Raw genomic sequence first — 16892 nt, forward strand, 5'->3', positions numbered from 1 at the left:
GAATAACAAGAAAGCGAATGGTTTGTTTGATTGAATTGCAAGGTAAAGTGCATAAAAAGAAAACCTTGAGAATTTGGTCGAAACAAGTAAGATGTCTTGCCCCCTTTATATATATCTGAAATCCGGTTGATGAGAAGTGCTTTGCACCTCGTTCATTTCGTTCATCATCTCGTGGACATCTTCCTGATCCTGTGGAACAAGTTCACCGCTGCTGAGCTATCTTTAGCAATGCATGTTGGCAGAAAGAAAGTAAAAACTAAAAAACAAAAAAGCAGAAAAGGTTAACATCCTCATGCTGTTGCTACGAACCCATGCTTTGTGAAGGAGCAATAGAAATGGGGCATGAGAGGAGATTGTTTTTGTTTATTTCGAAACGGCGATTTCCTTAATTAGCATCAGATGAGACGGATGGGTCTCTGAGAAATGGTTGCCAAATGTCGATCTGTTTCCCGTTGGTCTTTGTGTCACAATTTTCAAGTTTGCAACTGCTGCAGCCCCGATGAAATTTTTTTTTTCACAGCAATTGTTTTCCGGCCCAGTGCTGTTCAGAGTGCTAATAACAGCTATTGATCTGATCTCTTCATTTACTGCTTCTCACTTCCGCCCACAGGCTAACCGAAAAGAAAGAAAATAAAAGCTCATGCACAGCTACTTTACGAGCTAGCTTCTCTCTCGTGGCTGAAAGTGCAGCTCCCTTCCAAATAGGCCGATTTTCTCGTTTTCGACGCAGAAGCAGAAGCAGACGGAGAAGGGGGAGAGCGTTGACAGTCGCTGCTTTCGATCGCAAGATAAGCCCATTTTTGTTTTTTATTAACGCCATACGCGACTCATTAGCAACGTGTTGGTGTGAAGAGCAACTTTGCATAAAAGTATGCAATTTCATTGCCGTCAAGATTTTTCTTTTTGTTGGTTTGTTTATTGCACCGCAGATCTCGAGAGAAACTGGGCTGCAAACTTTTTCTTGACGTGGGCAATGCAAAGTTTCGTCTCAGTTCGTAAACTCAGGCTCAAGATCCAAGATAGCGGGCATCGAAGAATGGTGGTTTATAGTCGAGAGGCCTCTCGAGAGATAGCGCTGCTCAAGCCGCCAAGTTCTTCGAATTAGAAATTCGCCAAAAACTAACCTGAGCCACAATCTAAATGATAAACATGTGTCAAGATCCTCTGGCATATTTTTACACTGCCCCCCCCCCCCCCCCCCCCCCCCCAAACGTTTTATTTTGTCTATGAAGGGAGTGGGGGTCTATATGCAATCTCCTTGCCTAGGTGATGAAGAGTTTTCATTAAAAAAAAGTAAAAAAAAACGGCATTCTCCAAAGTCGGAGATGCGATGGGCTGGGTCGAAACACAACAAAGTATGTCGCTAGTCGGGGATTTTTTTCATGCAAGTTTTATTACCCTTTCAACGACTGAGCAATCAACCGATCATAACCGCCGCTCTGCGACTGCTCTCCCTTTCAACTTTCAACCTTAGAATTCCGCTTTAGCAGTGCCGCCTGAGCACGGGCAATCTCCGCTGACGAACCTGCTGATTTGTTGGTGATGTCCGACCAGTCGCCAGGCGCAACTATTTACATCTGGTGAGCTATTAATATCAACCTCCTTCGCCCAAAAGAATGCACATGTCTCCTGATAGTAGTCAGTCATTGCACCAATGCTGATCTGCGTGCCTGCGTGTAAGTGCGTCTCTTCTCTACGACCTCTTGCTTTGTAGAAACTCAGAGAATAAGACTTTCATGATTCCTTTTCTTATTGATTGGATTGCTCAATCGAAACATCTACATAACTAAGAAAATCATTCAAAATAATCTCATGCTAGTTGTTTCTTTTTTTTTTGTTTCTTTGCCTCGGGTTTATCTCGAGGGGTTCTCTTCTAGCTCGGAAGTTGACCCATCCCTAGAGTTTGTTTTGCCCCTCCACCCCCGCTTCATCCGCCACGTTCGTGCTGCTTGTACTCGATAAACCTCTCGAGATTGTTCCATGTTTCCTCCATCCTCAACTTATTTGTCGGCTGCTTGTTCTTGTCTGTTTTCTTGTACACTTCCTTGATTCTCGGCTCGATGCTCTTCAACCACGACAAATAGTCCTTCTCGACAAAGATCTCGTGGTCGTACGGGAAATTCATGTCTCCAAAGATATCAAAGAAAAGGTTAAACGACTCAACAATAACCTCAACAGCAATCGTCTCGTTGCGAATATCACACGCTGCCGTGATTGAACTTATAAGCTTTTGCGAGATGAGATAGGTTATCTCGGTGTTTGCAATGACAACAGCAACAGTCCCCAAAACACCAATGACCCCGGGGAACAAGTCGTAGTATTCCTCTGCTAGTGGCACCTGCAACAACTGCTCAATCAAGTCGTGCGGCATTTTTTTCTCAGCCATCTCAGGCCCATGGCTCTTCAAAATGGCCCATAGGATGCCCAAGCTCGACTTGCGCAAGTGTCTCTGCATCGCCCGCAACGTGAGGTCCCACAAGGCGAGCGATTGCTCATACCACGCCACGGGGATATTGGCCGTGCTCAAGAGCAACCAACTGAGGTTGTTCAATGCTGCTAGAATCTGGTCCTCTAGCTGCAAGCTCGGATTGTCTAGTTCAACTTTGAGCAACTCGGTCAACATGGGATATATCTCCCGCAAAATTATTTCCTCTACGGAACAAGGCAATTGCACGGGTTCGCCCGGCTCAGTCTCATTCTCCGACAACGACTCCAACACGGTGGTGAGGATGGTCAACCCCGTTTCAATGACCGACAAATCGCTTTCCACTTCCAGCTTGGCCTTATTGGACGAGTTCAAGTCCTGTTCAATCAGCTCTGCATCTTTTTTAATCACGTGCTGCGCATTATCTGGGTTTTCAATTTGGTCAATTCGCGTCAAGACTTGCTCCAAGTCGACGCTGGTCGAGATTGCAAATATGTTTTTCATGGTCTGGCCCAACTTTTCTTGTTTCCTCTCATCGTGGCTAGATAGCGCATCATACTTGCAGAACTTGATTCCTTCGAGATAAATCTTGGCCGAGTTATTCTTGTATCCCGCGTCTTCAACAAGCGAGTTCAACTGGTCCCACTCCTCTTGATATTGGCCAAGTTTCTCGATAAACTCGGTCGACTCGACGCAAAACTCATATAAAAGCTCGAGCAAAGTGTTGAAAAGCTTGGTCGATAGCACCAACTGGCCATGCGTGTGACCGTTGACTAGCCGCAACACGAGATCCAAAATCGGATCAATGCGTGCAAACACGGCGTCGTAGATCGAATCGTCTGCGCTCGCAAGCACAACAACTAGACTCATGATGTTTTCACAAAAGTCAAACAATAGTTGCACTTTCGCCACGGCGCTCTTGTGTTCCTTCTCGTTACTCAAAAACTTGAACGACTCGTTGATCTTGTTGAGCGCAGCCTCGACACTGGTCCACACCCCTAGCCTCCACAAATGCTTGGCCACGTCCGCGCCTTCTTCAATGGCGATGTTCCGCAATAGCCCAAACGCATCCAACGCGATTTCGTCATGTGAATCGTTCAAACACGTCTCCATCACCACCGCGACCAATTTCTCCTTGAGCAAAAGGTGTCTCATTCGCTCGTCCTCCACAAGCACCGTTATAGCGCTTAGGGCCATGGATTTATCGTTGGGGATTGAAGATCGAAGTTTGTTGATGAGGGGGACAATCTTGGAATGCCGCGTGCTTTCATCCTTCTTTGTGAGCTGCGGCGTCTTCAGCGCCATGGGATTGACCCTGGCCTTCTGGTTCTTTCTTCCCTTCTTGAGCTTCCCCATGTTTGTTTATTTGGAGTCCTGTGTGTGTTTTTTTGATAATTTATCCAGCTTTTCGAGAAAGTGTAAGCATTTTGGCTGATGCGCTTTCCCTCTTTTTTTTTTTCTCTTTTTGGTCCTCATCGAGAAGTTGTTGATTTTTTTCAGAACACTTTTCTCACTCGGTTTTTCTTCTTTTTGCAGCCATCGATCAAGAGGATGGATGATGGCAAGAGCTCAGTGCCGTGCGGTGACCTGTCCCCCTCTCTCAACTCATGTATTCTACGTGGAAAATAGCCCTCCGAAAAAAAAAAAAAAAAGATGCCACCGCAAACCTCCACGAATCTTTCTCGGGAGTCATCTTTACTCCTGGCGATTTTTTTTCAGAGTGGTATCAAAGGCTGGAGTAACCCACTGCTACTAGGGTAGCAGATGATATTCAGTGTGCTGTATGTATTGGACGCTGGAGAGCCTATAAAAGAATAAAAAACCGAAATAGTATAAAAATGGTTGTTTGGCGAGCAGCCTTCTCTTGCCGGCTAAAAAGACGGCTGCTCAAAAGAAAACCAACAACTAAACAACTGATAAAATGATGGTGAAAAAAAATAGGCAAAGAAAAAGCACACTTCAAGCTCCCCAGGGTCCTTCGAGGTTCCGCTCATTCTCTCTACCATTTCTTGAAATTGATCTTGATGACAACCAATTCAATCTTTCTGGAAAACTCAGTGATGGGTTTATCGTAAACTTTGTAAAACGTGTCGTCGACAGCAGAGTCCCAGAATGTAGTCTTGCCGTTCAATGCCAACAATTTGAGGCCATCCTCGTATTCAATGGACCAGCCTTTGGTGAATAGAGCGTCAACCTGTGGCGGATCATCGAATTGGAATTGGTGGTTAGCCACGATCTCACCAGTTCTGCCTTTGTTGTCCTTCAAGACGGTATCTTTCAAAGTGTACCAAACCAAACCAGGATAGTAGTCAATACTCAATGGGTAGTGCTTCTTGTAGTCATAGTCATAATCATCATCGTAGTCATAGTCATCGTAGTCATAGTCATCGTAGTCATAGTCATCGTCACCACCACGTTTCCACTTGTCATCCTTACCTTTTTTCTTATCATGGTGATCATAGTCATCGTAGTCATAATCACATGGCTTTGACCATGGGATTTTCTTATGGTCAAACTCAAACTGACCATCATCCAACAAGAAAGACAAGAAAATCTTGCCCTTGACTTTGACGCCCAAAGTGAACTTCTCGGGGTACTTATCGTAGTCGTAATCGTCATGGTGATCGTAATCATCATGGTGATCGTAATCATCATAATCATAACCACCGCGTCTGACTAACTCTGCTGCAGCATCTTGGTCAGCTTGAGAAAGCACAGTCGAACTAGCAATGGCACAGATACCGAAAGCAGCGAAAATGGATGAAAGCTTCATGATGTTTTTGGCGAATGGATGTCTTGGTTGTGATTGATCTTTCACCAATCCTTGTTCTTCAACTCAGGAGGTTTTTCATCTGCTTTTATACCATGCGATTAGCCACTTCACACCGACCGTCCGCCACTGAAACAATCCAAAAACCGTGGCTTTTTCTTGTTCAAACATCGTGGTCAACCAATTTCAACGTGCTCTTCATTGAAGTCTCTCCCCCCTTTCTTCCTCCCTCTTTGCTCCTTCCTCTCTTTCTGCCCCCCAACATCATACAAATGATGAGTCAAGGGCATGCCACACGTCTGTGGTGGCGTCCTTGGGCCGAGAAAACTCTCAGCTCCCACATTTGGAAAAAAAAGACCACCCACCTGTGGATATACAGCGCCTTCCTTCTTTCTCGTGTATGTAAATTTCAGAGAGGAAAAAGCAAACGAAAGCTATCTATGCGGGTTTTGATGATACTTGATATTTGACACTTGATCTTAAAACTGTGGAAATTAGTCACCTTTTGCTTGGCACTAGAGGGTTCAACTGCTGTGAATTGGCTCAGCTTGCGAATTCGACCCCATTTACCCTGTCGCATTTTCGTGATGTGAGGAGTCTCAATTCTCCACATTTCTGGTGTTTTTATGTTTTCACCAGTAATTCTGCCAGTTTCGACTTTTTATTTCTCTATCTACAAAGCAAAAAAGAACGAAAAGAAAAAAAAACCATTATGTATCCCAAGAAATGAATTGCCGCCACGGGTGTGTTAGCTCTCCCGTGGACGATTTTCCTGTAATTGTTCTTTCAACTGCTCCAAGCTCGCCTTGTCTTCTTCGCTGAAATTTTTCTGCGGATCAGCAACAGCTTCGAGTTTCTGCCGTAAGTCAGCCCATGATTTGATGTCGACTTTTGGTTTTTCGTAATGCACGTCCAGTCTCAAGTTTCCGTCCTTCTCTAGTTGTTCTCTTGATGATGTTGATTGTTAGTATTAGTTATTGTTGTGTTTGGAGGGGGGTGGAACATACACTACGAGGGGTTTCCAGAAGTTGACTCCAAAGAACCACGATGCCACAATCGCTACGCTTGCTACCGCAACTTTACCTCCTCTAGATGACATTTTTCCTGCAACCAGTAACGTGGTGAGTGAATGAATCAATGAATCAAGGAATCAATGAGCGGAAGGGATTTTCGCCGATGGTGGATGGTTGTATCCATCTCTGGCGAGAGAGGCGCGATTGTATGCAGGGCGATGAGGACCTCTCCAATCTATCAAGGGATCAGCTTGTTTCATACCATGGAGGATCTCCCCGCCCAACAAGCTCTCTTTTTTAACTCACCGGAGCAGGTTATACTTGCCCGAGTTGTTTGGGCAAATACGGTTGCGCCTTGGAAACTCTCATTTGAGAAGTTGTCGTTCCATCTGGTGTGATTATACACGATAATTAGAGAGAGGTCTGTGCACGCTGGGGAAACCGCGTTGGCAAGCTAGGACAGCCTTGGAAAATGTGAGATCTGGGTCCTACGCCGCAAAGTGGAGTTAAATTCCATTTAGATCTTGTTCTTGAGCCGATTGGGTGTGTAGATCCATGGAAGAAAAGTCAAGATTTTGAAGATTCCAGGGTTCTTTTTCGGGTACTTGATAATTTTCTGAATACCTCCCCCAACTATTTTCCAAAGTCCCAACTCAGCCATGTTTCCGGTTGGTTAGAAGCTACGTTTCCTCTGAGGATGTGCAATCAACAAACTTCGACACCCTTAGGTAAGTAAGAATGTAAAAAAATGAAAAAAAAAAATCTATTACTATTCTATATCGTCAATGTCTCCATTTGAGTCCAAGTCTGAGCTTGAGTCCGAATCGGTTAAATGTTCCTTTTCGTCGCTGCACCCGACAACCCCCCACTTGATACTGGTAACTTCTTCCAAACGAGTCAAGATCTCACACATGGGCGTAAATAACCCAAACTGTTTGAATTCGCCATCATAAGAATGCAACATTCCCAAAACACCCAATCCATGAGCCTCGGGGTTCAAATCCTGCAATTTCGTCAACACCCAGCTTCCACTATCGCCACCACTAGCGAATGCCACGTTGTGTTCCTGTGAGTTGACGATAAACTCCAGCGAGTGCATAGCTCCATCTAACCAGTAGACCAACTTGATGCCGTTCAAATTGCCGCGCGTGTACTTTGTAGTCGATCCATACTTGAACACTTCAATGCCATGGTAACTTTGCTGTTGCTCAAACGACGAGACTTGCGAATCGACATCCTTTGTGTCTTCCAGCACCGGTTTGGGAGTAAACCTTTTCAAATTCAACACTTTGCGCACGTACATATTGTCCATAATCAACGCCGGGTCGTACTCGTTGAACGCCACGTCGTCGCCCAAATAGTTGGCAGAGCACCTGAGTTGCTTATTAACTTTGATGATTGCCAAGTCGGATAGTTTCTTTTCGGTTACGCCGCTGATTGCATTCGTCTGGGTGCTCAACGCAATCAAGGACCTTTCGCCCCATATGATCTGGCCAAATCTCAACTGGGGCAAGTTGCGAAACTCGCGGTGCTCGCCTCTTTCTTTATCAAACACCTTGATGTCCTTTTGCGGAAACATCTTTTCTAGCTGGTTCAAGACTGCCTTGTACGCCACCCTCGAGTCGCTCATCGCGCCGCCGGCTCGATCGTATTGCGACCTCAATGCTTGCTTGTATAGTGCAATTAGAGCAGCCGAGGGAGCCGCGATGTTGGCATAGGAGTTTGGATTTTGCGAGTCGAGGCAAACATGGCCACACGAAATGGCAAATTTGGAAGTGGTGTAGCTTTTCAAGTGCGGCTGTTTTTTGAGATTGATCTTGGGGTAGATGTAGCCGCCTACGGTTCCCGAAGTCTTGAGTGAACTTTCAGTGGAAATGGACATTGACATGGGTGGCTCCATTGGATCGGTTGGTATTCGGAATGGAAGCTTGAATTTTTGTGGTGGTGGTGGTGTAGGTATATTGGAGCTTGACACCAGCTGAGGTAGTGACAGGATATTGGCCAGTGGCTGCGGCAGTGGATGCACCGAAGCCGAGGCGAGCTCGATGCGGTTCTTGGCGATGATGATGTGGATGTCGTCGTACAATTCCTGAATAGCGCCCGCCAATTTTTGATGCATTGGTTGAGGGTCAGGGTACCCAAAGTATAAGCAAAGAATCTTTAGGCTATCGGAAACACCCCTCATGATGGGTGCTACAAATGATCCATTTTGTTCCTTAACGGAGATAGTAGTTTGCTGAGACATTTTGTCGATTATTTTGGACATTGCTTCTTCATTGGGGAACTTGCCATTATCTCGTTCACCAACGGCAAAATTGCGAGGTTTGACAAGCACATCATTCAGCAGCAGCAGCAGCAGTTGAGCATCGTTTTTTAGTTTGGCGGCAAAATCATTGAAATGCTTCACCAATAGCAATTTCAATTTGATGTGAACTTCTTCTTTCAACAAGTTGTCATAAAATGTGAGATATATCTTGACAATTTTTCTCAAGCTCTTGTTGTTGCGAGTACTGACATTTCCCTGGTGTCCCTGGTCGCCATTTCGCAGTTTGTTGGTGAAGTTTTTAAAGCAGTCAATCAGATTAATGACGGCAGTAGTGAGATTTATAGACGAGTTGTCATACTGTAGCATAATGTAAACCAAGTCTTCGCTGATTTGGTTCAATTTTTCCAACGTGCTATGATCTTCTGGCGCGTGGCCTTGGCCCTGTGGGTCATTTTCGTTTTCTTCAACTACATTTAGTGTGTGTAAAGCCTGGCCAAACCCAAAGCTATTGTGGAGTTTCCGAAAGCCACTGCCGCTGGAACTTTGGCGTGATGACTGTTTACTTGAGTAAGATGATTGTTTGCTGGAAAATATCGAAAGACTTTTTGCGTTTGAGCTCTGGTCGCTTGGCCCGCCTGAGCTTATTCCAGCATCCAGTATAGTCGGGTTCAAGTTCAAGCTTGCATCGTAGACCCCCTGGTTTGCGCTAGAACTGGACCTGCCACCGCCTTGTCGCCCAAACATGGGTCGAAGGTCTTTTAGCGAATCCTGTGACTCGTTCGAGTTGATGCTTCTGCTTGGACGTATTTCCGGTTGAGGCCCCTGGGTGCCTTCATGGTCCGAAGAAGGTAGATTACGGTCTCCGTCTCCGTTGTCACTCAGGTTAGATCTCCAAAATCTCTTCATCTTGGGACCAGCAATGGATGTACCTCTATCTCTCTATATCTCTATCTCTCTATCTCTATCTCTCTATCTCTCTCTATCTCTCCTTATCTACTCTTGTCTGTGTTTTTTTTCAGTTTTTGCTTCTTCAGTTTTCCTACGGCACTGCTTGGACTAGTATCCAATAACAGGTGCGTTCTTATTCTTGTTCTTGTTCCGTTCAAAGAAAGCACCATGCGTCTATCTGGTGGTACTCTCTTTCCCCCATGCACGAAGGGTGAGTGACTTGAAAATTTTCTTTCGCCATTCCACCACCTTTACGAAGCAATGAACCATACAGCAAGTGCACTTTAGAACTAGAATAGACCGTAGGCAGGAAAGAGCCTGCACTATAAAAACACACCCCGACGCCCTGACACCCTACTCCCCTCTTGACGGAAGGAATGAACCACGAAGATGGCCTGTGTGTGTCTCCGCATTGGTGTGCATCACGTGACACCAGGCAGGAGCAAGCAGGTATAATTTTCCGCGCAACATCAACCACCTCCTCCTCCACCCAAAAAAAAGTTGAAAGATAACCGACAAATGTAAGAAAACGATATATTATTCCCCAGACCGGACATTTATTCCCTCGAGCATTCCCAGTTCTTCAGGCGTATATATTATATGGGCTAGAGTTGTATTGTTCGTGAGTTCGATCGTCATCGTCTTCGTCATTTGTCATTGTTATTGTCATTTATATCGCCATTTCATAGCAGCATTTCCGAACATCATTCATATTATTCACATCGCCGTCGGGTCGTCGTCACTCTCATCCCGTTATAGTAAGTTAGTTGTTCGTGAGTGAGTCTGTCTGGATCCAAGCTCCAAGTTTCGTTTCAATTTTTTTTTTTCCTAAATCCCGCTAAGGTCTTCTCTCAATAGGAGCAAAAACAGGGCTTCCCCACCTTTTCATACTCCACATCCTCCCCTTCATACATCCTCCACTTCATACGTGAGAAGTTTTACTCACCAAAAGCTTCACACTCCTAGAGAAAAAGAACAGGAAAAAGAAAAAGAAAGGGAAAAAGAAAAAGAAAAAAAAAGTAGCCCAGTGATGCCCGTTTACTCCATTTCCCACGTTGAAAATGTGCGAGTTTGTGTGGTGATGGTTGGTTTGCCTGCTAGAGGCAAATCGCTTATATCTCAAAAGATTGTGCGATATCTCTCGTGGTTGTCGATCAAGTCCAGATGTTTCAATGTCGGCAGCTATAGAAGAGAAATCGCCAAGGACGCTGTGATTGATGCCGAGTTTTTCGACCCGCTCAACACGGAAGGGTTGCACTACCGTCAGCAGGCTATTGATGCTGCCATCTTCGACATGATGAAGTGGTTCACCGAGGAAAACGGAGTGGTTGGCATATTGGACGCAACAAACTCGACCCGCAAGAGAAGAGAAATGATTTTGAGACTTTGTCGCGAAAACCACATTGAGCCGTTGTTTTTGGAGAGTTGGTGCAACGACAAGGAGCTCATATTGCAAAATATTGCTGATGTCAAGACAACTTCGCCAGACTATATCAAAACACCAAATGATATTGCCACTCAGGATTTCTTAAAGAGAATTGAATTTTACGAAACTGTTTACGAGACTATGGATACCGCAAAAGATGCAAACTTGACATTTATCAAGTTGGTCAATGTCAATTCGCAAATCGTGTTGAATCGCATTGAAACTTATTTGGAGAGCAGAATAGTATACTACGTTATGAACTTGCATATAAAGCCGCGAAGTATATGGTTATCGAGGCACGGAGAGTCCGAATTCAACTTGACTGGACAGATTGGCGGAGATGCAAACTTGTCTGAACGTGGCTGGAGGTATGCAAAGAAGTTGCCCGATTTGGTACTCAAGTCCTTGGGAGAAGAGCTTAAACATACAAACTTGACTGTTTGGACATCAACCTTGAAACGTACCCAGCAAACCGCTTCCTTTTTACCCTATAAAAAGTTGCAATGGAAAGCATTGGATGAACTAGACGCGGGCGAGTGTGACGGTATGACCTATGAAGAAATCGAGGAAAGATTCCCCGATGACTTTAAGGCAAGAGATGACGACAAGTATGAGTACAGATACAGGGGAGGCGAATCCTACAGAGATATAGTGATAAGGTTGGAGCCTATAATTATGGAATTGGAGAGACAAGAAAATATCCTCATCATCACCCACCAGGCTGTTTTGCGTTGTCTTTATGCATACTTCATGAATGTTCCTCAAGAGGAGAGCCCCTGGATGTCGATCCCTTTGCACACGCTCATAAAGTTGGAGCCTCGCGCGTACTCCACTTTGGTGACTAGGATCAAAGCCGATATTCCAGCTGTCAGCACCTACAAGGAAAAAGGCACATCACAACTTGGAGAAGCGAAAACGGGAGAACTAATTTTCAAGAGTCGAGACTTGATAAACAACAGCGAAGAAGCCCTTTGAAACGTGAAGTATAAACCAGTAAATTCAAAAGAAATGAAAAAAAAATGAGAGAACAAAAATTATGAAACTTTCTTGCAATTCAGGATACCCCCTTCCCCGTCTACATTTTCCACCGTCCACCCTCCTTCCAGAATTGACCAGTGTCTCTGATATTTGGTTCTTCTATAATTATTGAAAACACGAGCTAGAAATAAACATTTACAAAATTCACACTCCTAATACACTCACTCATTCTCACTCTCACCCTCGCTCCCTCCTCTTCCCTCCCTCTCATACACGCATTATTAGTATCCACGAGGTGTTGTAGCAGCCACGGCACTGTAGGAACTGTAACCTCTTTCTTTCTTCACTCAACATGACATCTCTTATTTCTACACACTGGCAAACTTCTTTGCCTGTTCTCTCACTTTTTTAGTATAAGCATTCTTATCCTTGACAAACGTCTTGTACGCGGCCTCTTGAGCAGGCGACTCTGCATTCGGAGTGTCCAATAGCTCTTGAACGCCCAACACCAACTGTTTCAAGGTGATTGCGGGTTTCCAATCCTGTTCTTCATTCAAAATACTCAAACATATCGTGCCGCTGGGATACACGTTTGGGTGGAAAAACCCCTGGGGGAACTTGACTTTTGGCGGTTTCGACGGGTACTCGTCGGGGAACTCCAATTTGATCGGGTAGATGGCACCTTCCCATATTGTGCCTTCTTTGCCTGGCACCCCTGCGGACCATAGTTGCAAATTCAACGAGCCGTCTGCGTTTTTAGCTGGTTTGGCAAAAAAGCCAAACGGATGATCTTTCCTCCACTGTTTTCTTTCTTCTTGCAATCTAATCTTGCAAAGGGACATGGTTTTGGAGCCGGCTTGAGTTGTTCCGTTTTGGTTGATCTCGGGGTTGACCTTGGGGTTAACGTTGTGTTGACACGGTTTGCGGGACGGGGTCTAACTATTAAGCTCGCGACGACAGCCGAGACAAAAGATGTATGGCTATAGCAACCGATGGAGGTAGAGGCGGACGTTGATGATGGTGCTGGTGCTTGCTGCTTGCTGCTTGGTGCTTGGTGCTTGGTGCTTGGTGCTTGGTGATGATATCGATAGATCCCTATCTCCTGCACTGTGGTTGAGTTGTTACCGCGAGGCACGACCACCTTCACGCAGCTCACGAAATGGCAGTATACCGAGTCCTCTGGCAAGGCAACCTATGAATAGAGTCGAGTTAGTTTAAGAAACACCCCCCCTCCGAGGAAAGAGCAAGGGGAGATGATTATTGAGGAGATTGGTAATGACTTTGTCGACACTTTGTCCGTTGATCCACAGACGCAATCCGCGTACAAGAAACGCGAGCCTAGCGAAGATGAAGTGAATCAGCAGCTCGTTGACGACCTATTGACACCAAACGCAGAGCTCAGCTGGGAGTTGCTTGACTTGATACAGGAAAAGCCGCAGGTGGATAGAGACAGGGTAATTGACCGACTAGTCATAAACCCCGGCTCGTTGAACCGGACCAAATTTAGATTCAAGAGGACCGGCATCCACGGGGACATTTCCGGGTACCAGGAAGAAGTCGATTTGAAAAAAGTCAACTCGTCGGCTTCGAATTCGTTGCATATTGGTAGAGACTACTCCTCCAAAAGCGAGAGCTTGAGGGGCCAGTCGGGGTTCTTGCCCTTCCAGCCAGGTGGATTGATCCAGCAAGCTGCACAGGATCGTGAAGTCAAGGACAACACGCTGAGCTTGCATCGGAATGACTATGGATTATTCGATATACCTCCCGGTTTTACTAGAGGATTGCAAGTCGGTGGTGGTGGTGGTGGTGATGATGATGATGAAGAAGAAGAAGAAGAAGAAGGGCTCGATTTGGAGACTGGCGAGGAGAACATCGACAGCAATGGTCTTGGACATGACATTGTCGAACCCATGAAACGCCACTCTTTGAACGATAAAATCACTTCTGGTGGTGGCGGTGGTGATTCCAAGGGCACATCTGAAGAAGTGCCCTTTGACGCAGAGGAAATCGAGGGACTTGTCCCCTTTGACTATTCCTCATTCAAATACGAGAACAAAAAATCACTCGATAAGCGTACGTGGGCTCACGTGGTTGACTTGGACCACAAGATTGAAGATTTCAACGAGTTGGTGCCCAACATGGCACGGACCTGGCCGTTTGAGCTTGATATTTTCCAAAAAGAGGCCGTCTTCCATTTGGAACAAGGGGATTCTGTATTTGTTGCCGCACACACGTCGGCTGGTAAGACTGTTGTCGCCGAGTACGCAATCGCAATGGCCAATAGGAACATGACCAAGTGTATCTACACTTCACCAATCAAGGCACTTTCGAACCAGAAATTCCGCGATTTCAAAGAAACTTTTAAAGACATTGATGTGGGGTTGATCACGGGTGACGTGCAAATTAACCCCGATGCAAACTGCCTAATTATGACCACGGAGATTTTGAGATCGATGTTGTATCGCGGTGCCGATTTGATTCGAGATGTCGAGTTTGTCATCTTTGATGAAGTGCATTATGTCAACGACATTGATCGTGGTGTCGTTTGGGAAGAAGTCATCATTATGTTGCCCGACCACGTGAAATATATCCTCTTGTCTGCCACGGTGCCCAATACGTTTGAGTTTGCCAACTGGGTCGGCAGAACCAAACAAAAGGATATCTACGTCATCTCAACTCCCAAGAGACCTGTTCCGTTGGAGGTTTTCATATCTGCCAAGAATAAACTATTCAAAGTCGTCGATTCCAATAGAACGTTCTTGGAAGGTGAGTTCAAGGCACATAGGGACTTGTTGGAGGCTGGAAACGCAAAGAAGGAATTGCCCTCCACGACAATGGGTCTGGGAAGCCGTGGAGGTCCTGGCGGAACTGCGAGAGGCGGAAATCGAGGTGCAAGTGGGAACAGAGGAGGGGGCAGAGGCGGAAGAGGTGGCGGTGGTGGTTCCATGACAGCAAATCGCGGGAACTTTTCTGGCCCCAAGAGATTCGGAAGCGACGGGCCAAATAAAAAGACCTGGATAGATTTGGTTTATTATTTTAAGCAGAACTCTTTGTTACCCGCTGTCATTTTTGTCTTTTCAAAAAAGCGATGCGAAGAGTATGCAGACTCCTTGAGGGGAGTCGACTTTTGCAACGCCAGGGAGAAATCTGAGATACACATGTTTATCGACAGAGCCGTTAGCCGGTTGAAAAAGGAGGATCGGGAACTTCCGCAAATTATGAAAATCCGCGATATGCTCAGTCGAGGCATCGCCGTGCATCACGGTGGGCTCTTGCCCATAGTCAAGGAATGCATCGAGATTTTGTTTGCCAGGACCTTGGTCAAGGTCTTGTTTGCCACGGAGACTTTTGCCATGGGGCTCAATTTGCCGACAAGAACGGTGGTGTTTAGTTCCACGCGGAAACACGACGGCCGAGGATTCAGAAACTTGCTACCTGGTGAATTCACACAAATGTCCGGGAGAGCAGGAAGAAGAGGCTTGGATAAGACCGGTACCGTTATCGTGATGGCTTACAACGAGCCGCTCTCCCCCACGGATTTCAAGGAAGTGGTCTTGAGCGCCCCCACAAAGTTGCTGTCTCAATTTAGGCTCACGTACAACATGATTTTGAATTTGCTCCGAGTCGAAGCGTTGAAAGTGGAGGAGATGATCAAGCATTCATTTAGTGAAAACTCGACGCAAGTGCTCTTGCCTGAGAACCAGAAAAGGTACGACTTTCTTATGGGCCAGATGAAGGAGGTTGGAATCGCCAACTGCTCCAAGTGCTCCTTGCAAGGTGTTGAGGAGAGCTGTAAATTATTCTTTGACTATGAACGAATATATGGCCAGTGCGTCGCTGAAATTCACAAGTCGCCGATATTGAAGATCCAGCTTCTCAGGACGGGAAGGTTGGTTTCTTTTAGAGACAAGAACTCAACCACTCGCATTGGGTTTGTGATTAAATCGGATACTGCATCCGAAAGCATCTTGGTTCTCACTTTTGACCATGGAGTGGAATATGAAAAATCTGCTCAAGAGTCAACGCTTCCCTATATTCCAATAACAGGTTATCTTCAGGCCTCCTTCCCCAGGATCCACTACAACGGCTCGATGAAAGCACTCACAATACCCTATGAGAACGTCATGTTTATCAGCAGTTATCTGCTCAGGGTGCTGTTGATTGACGTGCTCAACGGAACCCCCCAAGCGGTGAAAGCTGCCGAGGAGCAGATAAAAACCATTGTGAGACATCAGTACTGGTTGGAAGAGATGAAGTTTAAGCAAAGCAAGCACTTGTCGTTGCACGAGTTGTCTATGGAGAAAAAGTCCATCGTGGAAGAGTTGCGCAAGTTGAGAGCATTCAAATGTGCAAACTTCAAGCAGCATTACTCCGAGTTCCGCAAACGCCACCACATTGCCGAGGAAATCGAAGGGTTGCAAAGACTCATTTCGGATGAAAATTTGGACTTGTTGCCGGATTACGAGCAGCGGCTACTGGTGTTGGAGACGCTTGGGTTCATTGACCCGCAACACAATGTAGTGCTCAAGGGCCGGGTTGCGTGCGAGATCAATGCCGGGTGGGAGTTGATCATCACCGAGCTCGTGCTCGACAATTTCCTCGGCGACTTTGAGCCCTCCGAGATTGTTGCCTTGTTGTCGTGCTTTGTATACGAAGGGCGCACCCAAAAAGAAGAGCCGTTGTTGGTGACTCCGCGTTTGGAAGAAGGTAAGAAGAAAATCTTGACTATTGCAGACAAGTTGCTCAAGGTGTTTATTGAGAAACGGGTGCTACTCACGTCGGAAGAAGAGGACTTTGTGGAGAGCAAGAGATTCGCCTTGGTCAACGTGGTTTACGAATGGGCCAACGGGTTAAGTTTCAATGAGATCATGCAGATGAGTGTCGAGGCCGAGGGAACCATTGTGCGTGTTATCACCAGGTTGGATGAAATCTGCCGTGAGGTGAAGAACGCCGCGTTGATTATCGGTGATTCTAAATTGCATTTGAAGATGGCCGAGGCTCAGGAGAAGATCAAGAGGGATATCGTCTTTTGCGCTTCTTTGTATTTATAAATATCCATTCATTCA

General features: G+C 45.8%; 7 protein-coding genes across 7 annotated transcripts; 2 read left to right on the forward strand and 5 right to left on the reverse strand. All coding sequences in view use genetic code 12, as the record gives it.

The window, feature by feature from the left end:
* Window positions 1-1927: 1927 nt before the first annotated feature.
* On the reverse strand, window positions 1928-3781 carry LODBEIA_P17930 (uncharacterized protein; the record flags this gene model as incomplete). Its single annotated transcript, XM_066971720.1, has 1 exon — window positions 1928-3781. One exon carries the CDS (start codon window positions 3779-3781, stop codon window positions 1928-1930), a length of 1854 nt encoding a protein of 617 aa, XP_066828731.1.
* Window positions 3782-4424: 643 nt separating this feature from the next.
* LODBEIA_P17940 (uncharacterized protein) lies at window positions 4425-5198 on the reverse strand (the record flags this gene model as incomplete). Its single annotated transcript, XM_066971721.1, has 1 exon — window positions 4425-5198. One exon carries the CDS (start codon window positions 5196-5198, stop codon window positions 4425-4427), a length of 774 nt encoding a protein of 257 aa, XP_066828732.1.
* Window positions 5199-5943: 745 nt separating this feature from the next.
* On the reverse strand, window positions 5944-6294 carry LODBEIA_P17950 (uncharacterized protein; the record flags this gene model as incomplete). The annotated part of the gene is made up of 2 exons (XM_066971722.1): window positions 5944-6142; window positions 6203-6294. 2 exons carry the CDS (start codon window positions 6292-6294, stop codon window positions 5944-5946), a joined length of 291 nt encoding a protein of 96 aa, XP_066828733.1.
* A 683-nt stretch (window positions 6295-6977) lies between these two features.
* LODBEIA_P17960 (uncharacterized protein) lies at window positions 6978-9380 on the reverse strand (the record flags this gene model as incomplete). Its single annotated transcript, XM_066971723.1, has 1 exon — window positions 6978-9380. The coding sequence occupies one exon, from the start codon at window positions 9378-9380 to the stop codon at window positions 6978-6980; it is 2403 nt and encodes an 800-aa protein (XP_066828734.1).
* A 1072-nt stretch (window positions 9381-10452) lies between these two features.
* LODBEIA_P17970 (uncharacterized protein) lies at window positions 10453-11823 on the forward strand (the record flags this gene model as incomplete). The annotated part of the gene is made up of 1 exon (XM_066971724.1): window positions 10453-11823. The coding sequence occupies one exon, from the start codon at window positions 10453-10455 to the stop codon at window positions 11821-11823; it is 1371 nt and encodes a 456-aa protein (XP_066828735.1).
* A 371-nt stretch (window positions 11824-12194) lies between these two features.
* LODBEIA_P17980 (uncharacterized protein) lies at window positions 12195-12668 on the reverse strand (the record flags this gene model as incomplete). Its single annotated transcript, XM_066971725.1, has 1 exon — window positions 12195-12668. The coding sequence occupies one exon, from the start codon at window positions 12666-12668 to the stop codon at window positions 12195-12197; it is 474 nt and encodes a 157-aa protein (XP_066828736.1).
* Window positions 12669-13079: 411 nt separating this feature from the next.
* LODBEIA_P17990 (uncharacterized protein) lies at window positions 13080-16877 on the forward strand (the record flags this gene model as incomplete). The annotated part of the gene is made up of 1 exon (XM_066971726.1): window positions 13080-16877. One exon carries the CDS (start codon window positions 13080-13082, stop codon window positions 16875-16877), a length of 3798 nt encoding a protein of 1265 aa, XP_066828737.1.
* Window positions 16878-16892: the final 15 nt, after the last annotated feature.

The sequence above is a fragment of the Lodderomyces beijingensis genome, assembly GCF_963989305.1.
Source record: "Lodderomyces beijingensis strain CBS 14171 genome assembly, chromosome: 2".
Taxonomy (NCBI): domain Eukaryota; kingdom Fungi; phylum Ascomycota; class Pichiomycetes; order Serinales; family Debaryomycetaceae; genus Lodderomyces; species Lodderomyces beijingensis.